Source organism: Aotus nancymaae, unplaced genomic scaffold (assembly GCF_030222135.1).
Source record: "Aotus nancymaae isolate 86718 unplaced genomic scaffold, 86718_ANA_hifiasm-v0.15.2.pri h1tg000046l, whole genome shotgun sequence".
Lineage (NCBI taxonomy): Eukaryota > Metazoa > Chordata > Mammalia > Primates > Aotidae > Aotus > Aotus nancymaae.
In genome coordinates, this window is record NW_026988460.1 from 22748308 (window position 1) to 22760734 (window position 12427).

At 48.0% G+C, this 12427-nt stretch overlaps 2 protein-coding genes across 3 annotated transcripts in view; both read right to left on the reverse strand.

Moving 5' to 3' along the window:
• Nucleotides 1-5435, reverse strand: part of VGLL4 (vestigial like family member 4) — a 164059-nt gene extending 158624 nt beyond the window's left edge. The window contains exon 1 of one of the 2 annotated variants that reach the window (XM_012472137.2): nucleotides 5289-5435. The gene's annotated coding sequence lies outside the window, so the exon portion shown is untranslated. Of the gene's footprint in view, nucleotides 1-4276; nucleotides 4298-5288 lie in introns of those variants that run through there. The other variant, XM_012472143.2, reaches the window with a different exon arrangement.
• A 1201-nt stretch (nucleotides 5436-6636) lies between these two features.
• The window catches only part of TAMM41 (TAM41 mitochondrial translocator assembly and maintenance homolog), a 115304-nt gene continuing 109513 nt past the window's right edge, over nucleotides 6637-12427 (reverse strand). Inside the window, exon 8 of the mRNA XM_012472091.3 lies at nucleotides 6637-6832. Coding sequence (XP_012327514.1) covers nucleotides 6810-6832 — 23 coding nt within the window. The 3' untranslated portion in view covers nucleotides 6637-6809. The remainder of the gene's footprint in view (nucleotides 6833-12427) is intronic.

Consider the following 12427-nt stretch of genomic DNA (forward strand, 5'->3'; position numbering starts at 1 on the left):
GCCCTGTAGTTATCACCATCAGTAAATATGACTGGTTCTTGGTTTGTTTCTTTTTTGAGACAGAGTCTCGCTCTTGTTGCCCAGGCTGGAGTGCAATGGCGTGCTGCAATCTCCGCCCCCCAGGTCCAAGAGATTCTCCTGACTCAGCCTCCCAAGTAGTTGGGATTACAGGTGCCCACCACCACGCCCAGGCAATTTTTGTATTTTTAGCAGAGATGGGGTTTCACCATGTTGGCCAGGCTGGTCTCAAACTCCTGACCTCAGGTGATCTGCCTGCCTCAGCCTCCCAAAGTGCTAGGATTATAGTTGTGAACCACCGTGGCCGGCTTAGTCCTTGTTATTCACAATAGTTTTGCTCTATAAAATCTCTGTGAACACTAAATTAGTGGATACTGAACCACTGTTCCGAGGGGAAATGAGGGTTAAGTTCCTTCCAACCTCTGGTCACATTTTTGCAAACTGATCAATACACAACCTTGCTTCATGTACGGTTCTGTTTAAAGATACCTTATTTAATACCTATTGTTGATTCATTAATGTTGAACTCAAGGCCAACAGCACCATAACTGAAAGATGAACAAAGCTCATCAAACGTGTATTTTCTCCATGAGGCTCATCATAGCCTTCTTGGCTGAGGAACGTTAGACAGCATTTTAGCACCATACTGGGGGCCATTGTAAACAGCAAAATCCCCCCAAAAAGGCACAAAAACGTATAAAAACACGTTGCTAAATAGACTGCAAAAAGCACACTTGTTTATAGCATGAGAGCTGAAACAAGAAGACAGAGTATTGCCTTGTCTGACCTCCGCTGGGAACATGCATGTTGGAAAGCTCAAATTTTTTCCCACCCTGCACATGTCCACAAATGTCAAAGAAAGTGTCAGAGGCATTGATTTGGGGCTTACTACAAATAAATTTTAGTGAGTAGACAAATTCATAAACACGGAATCCACAAAAAATGAGGATCAACTATATCTGGTTATCTGACCTGAGGCATGAGACACAGAAAGTACATTCTACAAAGTTTTCCCCCTTTGCAAAAGTGCCATTATTCAGTATTTCAAGTAGGTATAATTTTTCTGGTTTTAGCACCTCCTGCACTCCTTTTCATACCTTGGCAGTGTGTATCCGCCAAATCTTGCATTAAGATTTCACAATCTAGTTCTTATGGTGTTGGGTTTTGTTTTTTGTTTTAATGTGGACAGATCCTAAATGCTACAGATTAGCAACATTCACTTCATTCTTCTATTAAACACCCGCCTATAGCTTCACTAACTTTAGATGTGCTCCCTGAAACACAAATGAGCCTCAGTTAACATACCTCAAAGAAATTTCTTAACACACACACACAAACTTTCTCTTTCACCAGGTTCTCATAGCTGCAACAGCTCATCTCACACAGGCAATAGAAACATTGGTATGTTAATATCACCACACTGTTGTAATTTCAGTGACATTAAAATTTTCCCATGTATTTGATTTTTCCCTCCTGAACTTTCAACTTGTAGTACTTTTATTAAGTCACGTTCAAAGTTACAAAACAACTTTTATCGTTAACCTACTTATTATTTTACTAAGGCAAATTAAAAGCTGCACAGCGAAACTCTCTGAGACAGTTACCTAGAACAGATACAAAATAAAATCTCTTTGGATATGTTTTGGCAACCACCAGAGACTGCTAACAGGGCTGCCTCCATAAGGGGTTAAAAGAAATTACCCAGCCTGGGCGAGGTGGCTCACGCCTGTAATCCTAGCACTTTGGGAGGCAGAGGCAGGGTGGATCATGAGGTCAGAAGTTCAATACCAGACTGGCCAATATGGTGAAACCCCATCTCTACTAAAAATACAAAAATTAGCTGGGTATGGTGGCATGCACCTGTAGTCCCAGCTATTCAGGAGGCTAAAGCAGAAGAATCGCTTGAATCCGAGTCAGAAGTTGCAGTGAGCTGAGATCACACCACTGCACTCCAGCCTGGGTAACACAGCGAGACTCCATCTCAAAATATATATATATAATAAAATAAATTTATCACTACAGAATTTTATTTTATTTTTTTTATTTTCTTTTTGGTACACTTAGAAGCCAGGAGTCTCTGTTTGCCCAGGCTGGTCTGAAAGTCCTGGCGTCAAGCAATCCTCTTCAGCCTCCCAAAGTGCTGGGATTACAGACATGAGACACTGCCCCCAGCCCAGAATATTTAAAAGTGAAAGTTTTTACATAATTACCGTGTGTGTAAGAACTGTTAAATCTTCAGATAAAGTCATAATTTTAAATCAGTTGGGGGATAGAAGTAACCACTGTTTATGCAGCTCTTTCAAAGCTTCAAAGTTAAATAACACAAAATGCTTTCAAAGCATATTATTCTCTGTAATTCCTGAAACTCTGTGATGTATTGGAACTGATATTATCATCCTTTTACAAAGAAAAATAAAACACAAAGGTTGAATACTAATAACTTATTTCTGGTCATAAAGCTAGTAGATGGCCGGGCACGGTGGCTCAAGCCTGTAATCCCAGCACTTTGGGAGGCCGAGGAGGGTGGATCACGAGGTCAAGAGATCGAGACCATCCTGGTCAACATGGTGAAACCCCGTTTCTACTAACACAAAAAATTAGCTGGGCATGGTGGTGCACGCCTGTAGTCCCAGCTACTCAGGAGGCTGAGGCAGGAGAATTGCCTGAACCCAGGAGGCGGAGGTTGTGGTGAGCCGAGATCGCGCCATTGCACTCCAGCCTGGGTAACGAGCGAAACTCTGTCTCAAGAAAAAAAAAAAAAAAAAAAAAAGCTAGTAGATGACATTGGTAGGACTAGAACTCAAGTCTCCAGCAATAATAAGCCAGAGTTGTTTTTACTACAGCATTCACAGTTTTGGAATGTAGTCCATAGTTATTTATAGCTCCGACAGCCCATCCCAAGGCCCCCTCAGAATTATCTTCTTAATTGTATTGTGTTTTGGTCAACATAAAAACTAGTTTGCATTCCCTTTCAACTGGAAAGCAAAGACAGGCTGCCCAGGAGTGTGAAAAAACAGTGGCAGGGAAAATTAGCCTGGGATTAAAATTTTGCCAAAGTTAAACAACGGGTTTACATCATTTCCACCGTGAGGGAGATGACTTTTCAGTCCAGATGTAACAGGAAATACAAGAAAAAGAAAAAACTCAAAACCGTCTTGAGTGTAAGACAAGAAACTTCTGATGCAAGTATTTCTAAACCCTTTGAGACCATTGGGACTTAGAGATAATAAATACCTTGTCCCAAGATCACACCACCAGGACAGCCTTACTGCTCCGACCCCACTCTACTCCCTTCCTAGTCATGCGCAGACTCTTCATTAGATGCAAGCAGGAAACAATGAACATTACAAGTCCGTGGGCTCAGCGAGTAAAGAGTTAAAATTTGATATACTAACATGGTATGCAAAACTGACCTTAAAATCCTAATAGGCAAATTAACATTTTTTTTTTTTTGTCTTTGAATATTCAGAGGAAACAAACAACTGTAAGCGTCCTTCTGAGTCCAGGTAAGCTAGAGTTTAGAACAAGATATTAAAACTCCACTAACTGGGAGTCAGTGCCTTTTAAACAGAGGGGCAACCAGTTGCCGATAAAACCCAGCAGAGCCGCCTCCACTTCCCCCACACCCCTACCCTCCCGCGCCAGGCTGCTGGTTCTTATTAATCACAGAGAAGGGATTACAACTAGCAAACATACAGCACCGACAATCAAAGTGAAACCGATTTTTTAATCATCTAACTTAAGCAGACGAACACATGCCAGTAACGCACATAAATACTAATAGCCCCAGCAAGCACTGTCATCATAACCTAAGACAGTTAAATGTCTTAGTGTGATGAATCAAAGGAGACTTTAAGCAAAACAAAAAGCAAAAAGCCCGCTGCTCTTCGGCGAGGCCTGCACTGGGTGCAGGGAGAGTGTGCATTCTCGTTTTGGGGAGGAGGCAGGAAGCACACGAAGAGGACGGTGTCCCTTCCCGCAGTTCGCATCTCAGCCCTCCCTGAGCCGGCGGGGACTGGGGGGATGCCAGGCGCGGGCCTCCTCGCCCGCCCCGCGCCTTCGACTCCCAGGACGCCCTCCGGCAGCTAAGGCGCTTCCGCTCCCACCAGCGCCTCCAGAGCGGCCCGGCGATAACCCGCCACCTCCTCCCTCCCGCAGGGCGTCCCGGTTCGGCGCCCACAGCCCATTCCAAGGCCCCCTCAGGCCAGCCTTCTTCCAGTCCGGGTCCCGCCCCGCCGACCCGGTCAACCGCACTCACCGCCCGGCGGCTCTGGGCGCGCCCGCCTCGGGCCGGCCGGGCCCTGCAGGGGACCCAGGGGCGGGGGCGAGGGCGGGGGCGGGACCCGGGCACGCGGGGCGCACTCCGAGGGCGCGCAGACGCACAGGCGCGCTCGCGCCCGAGCCCCCGCACGGGCCCCAGTCAAACACGCACACGCACACGCACGCGCGGGACGGGCCGGTGGACGCGAGCGCGGGAGCGCGAGGAATCCCTGGAATGAGGCACCGCCCACCCTGAGCCGGGCTCCGCCAGGCCGGCCAGACTACGCCCCCTGCCACGCCCCTCAAGGAGCAGGTGGGGGCTGAGCCCAGGTGAGCCAGGAGGGAGGCGGGGGCGGGGCCGCCCGCCTTAGGGAGCGGCCGCTTTCCCTCCCTCGCCCACCTCGCGCCGGGCGCCAGGCGCCAGCTCGCACCTCCCCGGCCGGTGCCGGCACGCTGGGGCAGTGAGGTTTGTTGGGGTGGGCGCTCCCGAGAGGCGCCAGCGGGCAGGGCGCGGGGACATGGCGCACACTGCTGTGGACACGGCACCCCGGACGCCCCCGGCCCCCGAGGCCCGGCCGGGAGACACAGCTCGGTGCAAACGCACAAACACAAACGCACATTTTGTGCGCGCCCAGGTGCCCGCCGCGCTCCCCACGCGCGCACAGTAGGTCCCCGCTCCCGGGGGACAGCGCACGGGACGCCGACGTCCACGGTCCAACAAGACCGGTCCCGCGGACCTGCTGCCCTTCCCGCCACAACACACAGCCCGCCAAGTGCCCGAAGTTCAGCCAGACCTGCGGCACCCACGCCGCCCTCCGCTTCCCCCGGCTCGCCGAGCAGCCGGGGAACGGCGCACCACCCGCCCGCGCCGGGTCGCCGTCCACACCCGCACACCCCCGGAACGCGGTGCACCCGCCGTCCCCAGTCCCCCGGGCCCCGCCGCCCTCTCTCGGCACCCGCAACGCCGGAGCCGCGCTCCCCGACGGGCCGACGGCCAGACAGCCACGCACCTGAAGGAACAAGTCACACCGGCTCCGGGAGGGGCTGCTCGGCGCCACTGCGCTCACAACTGCCGCCGCGGTCCAGGGCGCTCCGACGCCGCTCTGTTTCCTCCCATTACAGCATGTTGCACTCCAGCGCTGCACTTCACACTCGCACACGCACACGCGCACAACTCCAGGCGCTCGGCGGCGTCCTTCCCCCGCCTCGCCCGGAGAAGGAAGTCCTAGTAAATCAAAACAGGCTGGGAGGGAGGGAGATCGGAGTGGAAAGAGTCCCCTTCAGCCGCTCACACACCAATGTTTGCTGTTTGGCAAACTCTTGGCGTCCACAACCCGGCCTGCTCTAAAATGTGCCCGGAGAGGGGCAGGGAGGAGGAGGTGAAACGTTTCTAATTGGCGCAGGTTCTTATTACAGCAGCAGGGCAGACATGTGACCACGAAAGAAAAGGCCTGTCTTTAATTTTTTCCTGTCTTTCTCTGGGAATTTGGTGGTGGGGTTTGCGGTGGGGGTAGAGGCCTGATACCCACCCCCACCACCATCCCCAGCAACCCTTGCACTATTGTTTTCTCGTACTGCCACAATTAAGAAAACATTTGCTTAACATATCCAGCAGCTAACTTCATAAAATAAATAGTCAGAGACTGGACTTCCTCTGGTTTGCTTTAAAAGGCTTCATGTTGTTTGCCTTCTGGCAGTTCTCAAACCTCAGTCATTATTAGGAGCCCCTACTGTAAGGGCTTTCCCTAGGAGAGGGCTCTGCTGAAAGGGAATGATAACAATGAAAACAAATACCAGCTTACATTCGTGCTGAAAAAAAAAATGCTTTGCAGTTTTCAAACTGTTTTCCCATCTGTTGCCTCATATGATCATACCAAGGAACTGCACGATGTCTCACTGGATCTTAGCCCCAGCTGGATATGAAAAGACAGGTATGCATAGTTCCACGTTTCAGCGAGATTAAATGGTTTACCTAAAGCAGGTGGAAGTATTACCCGCATCTTGGGGCCTTTTGTGAAATGTACTCTCCTCCAGCCCACACAGGGCCCCTGGAGATGGGACAACCCAACTGACAAGTCAACCCAAGCATAGATGCCCCCAGGCTTTCCTGATTCCTGGATTAAAATTCACAGATTAGAGCTCAGAAAGTTCCCAGTCTTTCCAAAGATATTCTTACATAGACTCTGTTTTAGTCCATCAGTAGTCTCAGAGTAGGAAAAGAAATCCTGAGAAAGATTGTAAATAGAAGATTCATCCTGCCAAATTCAGACAGGGAATGAGGAAGGAATGAGGACTGCCTGGGCAGATTCCAGGAAATATGGTAAAACAGAAAAAGTGCTTTAGATTCAGACAGACCTGAATTTGAATCCAAACTCCGCCTCTGTTTGTTATAGGATTTGGGACAAGTTATCAAACCTCAGTTTTCTCATCTGTAAAACAAAGATAATGCTTCTTACTTCGAAGAGCTGGTGCAGGGTTAAAGGCTTCGCAGAGATGTTTAATGAATATTCACATCTTCCCTCTTTTTTGACTTAAATCCAGTCCAGCTGGGCACCTTATAAACAGAGGAAAATGAAATGCCCAGATAATGCAAATGAATAATGATAACAATAATAGTACAACTGCACATTTATAAAAATGGCCCAAGGTTTACAAAGTGTTCCCAAATATTATTATCTCATTTGATCTTTAGGACAACATTGCCATTTGTTTGCTGCCAAATGATTTCCATTTTGGGTCAGTGTGGAGGTCCTAAAGCTGCCTCTTTAATTTCCATCACTGCTTGGAGTGAACCTTACTCTGCAGATAAATCATGGGGACAGAGGACCTTTTCTCATGGATGTGACCAGTCTTCGACCTTTGCAAGGATTAATCTCACTCTTTGCCTTACATCAGCATTAGCATGACTTAGCTCTGGCAACATCTAAGCCTGGTCATTTTAGTCTGGCTCTTTTAGTTGTGCAAAGGAGAGACACACTGAAGTTACCACTGTCAGAAAAAGGAGGGTTGCTGTAAAGGTCTAAGGGGACTAAAGTGGAACATGGCAGACACATAGAATATTATACAGCATCCTAGATTAAAATGACTTACAGTGACCTGCAACAATACAGATGCATCTTGACAGTATTAACTGAAAAAAGTAAGTTCCAAAAGATTACATACAGCATAATACTCTTATTTGTAATGTTAAAAATAAAATGAAAAATAATTTTAGTGGCACATATATCTGCAATAAAATGATATAAAAAATAAGTCAGGGCCAGCCTAGTCATTATGGCGAAACCCATCTCTACTAAAAATACAAAAAATTGGCCAGGCGTGGTGGCTCATGCCTGTAATCCTAGCACTTTGGGAGGCCGAGGTGGTCAAATCACGAGGTTACGAGTTCAAGACTAGCCTGGCCAACATAGTGAAACCCCATCTCTACTAAAAATATAAAAATTATCCAGGTGTGGTGGTGCACTCCTGTAAGCCCAGCTACTCAGGAGGCTGAGTCAGGAGAATCGCTTGAACCCGGGAGGTGGAGGTTGCAGTGAGCCAAGATCATACCATTGCACTCCAACCTGGAGTGAGACTGTCTCAAAAAAAAAAAATTAGCCGGACGTGATGGCGTGCACCTGTAGTCCCAGCTACTCAGGAGGCTGAGGCAGAAGAATCTCTTGAACCCTGGAGGCAGAGGTTATAGTGAGTCGAGATCATGCCACAGCACTCCAGCCTGGCTGACAGAGCAAGACTCAGTCTCAAAAAAAAAAAAAGTGAGGGAATGATGATGCCAGGATTATCTGGGTGGGGATGGAGGCAGGCATGGGATCAGATGGGAGAAAACCATTTGGTTAAACGTTGTCTAGGTCGTAACTTAGTAGGTTCATAGGTTCTCTATTAAAAATAACTACTTAGGCTGGGTGCAGTGGCTCATGCCTGTAGTCCCAGCACTTTGGGAGGCCAAGGAGGGTGCATTGCTTGAGCTCAGAAGTTTGGGACCAGCCTGGGCAACAAGGCAAAACCCTGTCTCTACAAAAAATAAAAAAATTAGCTGGGCATGGTGGCGCATACCTGTAGTCCCAGCTACTTGGGAGGCCGAGGTGAGAGGATCACCTGAGCCCAGGATGTTGAGGCTGCAGTGCTGTGTTTATACTACTGTATTCCAGCCCAGGTGACAGAGTGAGACCCTGTCTCAAAAGAAAAAAAAAAAAAACTACTTAACTGATGGTTGTAGAGTAGTGTGAATGTACTTAATGCCATACTGAACTGAACACTTAAAATGGTTGAAGTGGTACATTTTATGTTATGTTATTTACCACAAGTTCAAAAAATGTATAAGAGACATAACCGGACAAATCAAAAAGAAAACAATACTACTTAAGTAGCTAAGTAAATAAATAAAGCTAGGCTGTACGTAGACCACTGATGAGAATATATTTCAACCCAAGGATTTTATAAATGCACCAGAAGGGCCAGGCGCAGTGGCTCATGCCTGTAATCCCAGCACTTTGGGAGGCAGAGGTGGGCGGATCACCTGAGGTCGTGATTTCCAGACCAGCCTGACCAACATGAAGAAACCCTTTCTCTACTAAAAATACAAAATTAGCTGGGCATGGTGGCGCACGCCTGTAACCCCAGCTACTTGGAAGGCTGAGGCAGGAGAATCGCTTGAACCTGGGAGGCAGAGGTTGCAGTGAGCCAAGATCATGCCACTGCACTCCAGCCTGGGCGCTCTATCTCATTAATAAATAAATAAATAAATGCACCAGAAGTGTATTTTAAAAACAAAATAATCAAGGGGGTAGATGAGTGGAGATAGAGAAGACACAAGATTGGCCCAGAGTTGATTGTTGTTGAAGCTAAGTGATGGGTGCAGAGGAGGGTGTTGAGGGAGCCCCGCAGTGGGGGATTGGGGTTATACTGCTCTTACATGTTTGGATTGTTTCATAGCAAAACATTCTTTTGTTTGTTTGTTTATATAGTTTTATTTATTTATTTTTGAGACGGAGTCTCACTCTCTCGCCAGGCTGGAGTACAGTGACACGATCTTAGCTCACTGCAACCTCTGCCTCCCGGGCTCAAGTGATCCTCCTGCCTCACCCTCCCAAGTAGCTGGGACTACAGGATGTGCCACCACGCCCAGCTAATTTTTTGTATTTTTAGTAGAGACGGGGTTTCACCATGTTGGCCAGAATGGTCTCGATCTCTTGACCTTGTGATCCACCTGCCTCAGCCTCCCAAAGTGCTGGGATTACAGTAGTGAGCCACCGCGCCCAGCCGATTTTGTATTTTTATTAGAGATGGGGTTTCACCATGTTGCCCAGGCTGGTCTCAAACTCCTGACCTCAGGTGATCAACCCGCCTCAGCCTCCCAAGGTGCTGGGATTACAGGTGTGAGCCACTGTGCCTAGCCTATTTTTATTATTATTATTATTATTTTTGAGACGGAGTCTTGCTCGTTCGCCCAGGCTGGAGTGCAGTGGCGTGATCATGGCTCACTGCAACCTCCACCTCCCAGGTTTAAGCAATCTCCTGCCTCAACCTCCCAAGTAGCTGAGATAGCAGGCGCCCACCTCAGTTTCCCTTTTGCTCTGTTTCTTTGTGCCTCCTCCCCCATCTAGTTCTTTCTCATCTCTGCCAAGGACTTTCCTCACAGCTTTGGCTCCCTTATTACTATCTCTACTACCCTGTTTAGCTTTTGCCCCCACAGGTAACTGACTCCTTCCGTATCTTCATAGTTCAGTTGCTCAGAGAACCTGATTCTTCTTTCTTCTTCCTTTTCCTCTTTTTCTTCTTCCTCTTCCTCTTAGGCTTTCTCCTCCTCCCCCTTCTCCTCCTGCTCCTCCTCCTCTTTCCCCTCCTCTTCTTCTTCCTTTTTCTCCTCCCTCCTCTTCTCCTCCCTCCTTCTTCTCTTCCCTCCTTTCTCTCCCTCCTCCTTCTCCTCCTCCTGCTGCTTCTTCTCCTTTTCCTCTTCCTCCTTCTCTTTCTCCTCCTTCCCCTTCTCTTCCTCCTTTTTCTCCTTCTTCTCTTCTCCTCCTCCTCTTCCTTCTCCTTCTCCTTCTTCTTCTCACTCTGTCACCCTGGCCAGAGTGCAGTGGTGCAATCTCAGCTCACTGCAGCCTCAACCTTCCAGGCTCAGGTGAGTCTCCCACCTCAGCCTCCTGAGTAGCTGGGACTACAGGCATACACCACCACGCCCAGCTAAATTCTTGTATTTTTAGTAGAGATAGGGTTTCACTGTGTTGCCCATGTTGGTCTTGAACTCCTGGACTCAAGCAGTCATCCCACCTCAGCCTCCCAAAGTGCTAGGACTACAGGCGTGAAATGCTGCATCCAGCCTGACTCTTCCCTTTCCACTAATCCATAGAAATGATTGCAGGCTGCTCTCCCTGGAAGCCACACGACCATGAGGGTCAGTGAAGTCAAGCACAGTCCAGTGATGAGAAGCAGCATGGGCCATTCAGGCATGGGGTGGAATGGCTCCGAGACAACCACAACCAATGCCATGTGTGGAAGAGGCTAAGAAGTTTATTTTAATTTTATTTATTTATTTGCGACAGAGTCTCGCTCTGTTGCTAGGCGCCAGACTGGAGTGCAGTGGCGTGATCGCGGCTCACTGCAACCTCCACCTCCTGGGTTCAAGCAATTCTCCTGCCTCAGCCTCCCAAGTAGCTGGGACTACAGGAGTGCGCCACCATGCCCAGCTAATTTTTGTATTTTTTAGTAGAGATGGGGTTTCACCATGTTGGCTAGGATGGTCTCGATCTCCTGATCTCGTGATCCGCCCTCCTCAGCCTCCCAAAGTTCTGGGATTACAGGCGTAAGCCACTGCGCCTGGCCGAGGCTAAGGAGTTTAAGCAAGAATAAAGTATTTCCTTTCCATTTGCTTCTTATGATTTCTTAAGGCTCTTCAATGGGTGAGTATTATAAAAAGAAGCTTTCCCTTACACACCAATTGCCAATAAGTAGTTTATATTCCAATTTGTCCTCCCATGTCATACTTCTAAGGAGCAAATAAGAGGAACACTAACAGCTGCCAATCTAAACTGCTCACAGTACGTATAGATTTCTACTGTTCCCCTCATTGCACTAACCTGGCTGTGGAAAACGTGTTTTTCTACTCCATGTCCCTTTACTTATGATGTGCTTTCATCAGTCTCTCCTGTTTTCTTCTCTTCAACTTGTTCCACACAAACCACCGAGGAATCAGAAGATGTGGGTTCTAGTTCAGATTCCTCTCTAGGTGGCAAACTGAGTCATTCCATACCTCTGCATCTTCCAAGTCTTCCCCTCTGTGGGGAGCTGAGACCAGATCAGGTTTGGCAAACAGGTTTCCTTTTGAGCACCTGCTCTGCCTGGAGCCTTCTCTTGAGAAGGGCTCTGGCAGAACAGTTGAGGCTTAGTAACAAAGTGTCAAGACTGATTATTAATGTCTGCCATGGGCAGGGAATAAGAATGAGTGAACCTGGCAGGATGCAGTGGCTCATGCCTGTAATCCCAGCACTTTGGAAGGCTGAGGCAGGTGGATCACTTGAGGTCAGAAGTTCAAGATCAACCTGGCCAGGCAAAATCCCATCTTGACTAAAAATACACAAAAATTAGCCAGGCATGGTGGAGTGTGCCTGTAATCCCAGCTACTTGGGAGGCAGAAGAATCACTTGAACCTGGGGGGCGGAGTTTGCAGTGAGCTGATCATGCCACCGTACTCTAGCCTGGGCAACAGAGTGAGATCTGTCTCAGAAGAAAAAAAAAACAAAACATTGGGGGGTGGGGGAGCTAGGGGAGGGCTAGCAGGGGGTGGGGGGATTGGGGAGGGATAACATTACGAGAAATACCTAACACAGATGACAGGGGATGGGTGCAGCAAACCACCATGGCTTGTATATACCTATGTAACAATCCTGCACGAGCTGCACATGTACCCCAGAACTTAAAGCCTAATAAAAAAATAAAATAAATTAAAATAAATTTTAAAAAAGAATAAGTGAACCAGATGTTTGCTGTTTTTGGTGTAGAGAGCTCTACAAATCCCTTCTAGCAGTATCTCTCTCTTTTCTCATAGTGTGAGCACAGGTGCATGTCTACTTTTCTGGGAACCAAAGTACTCAGTGGGAAAACAAAATGATCTTATTTCAGGGAGAGAGGAAAGAATTTACAAAGTTATCTA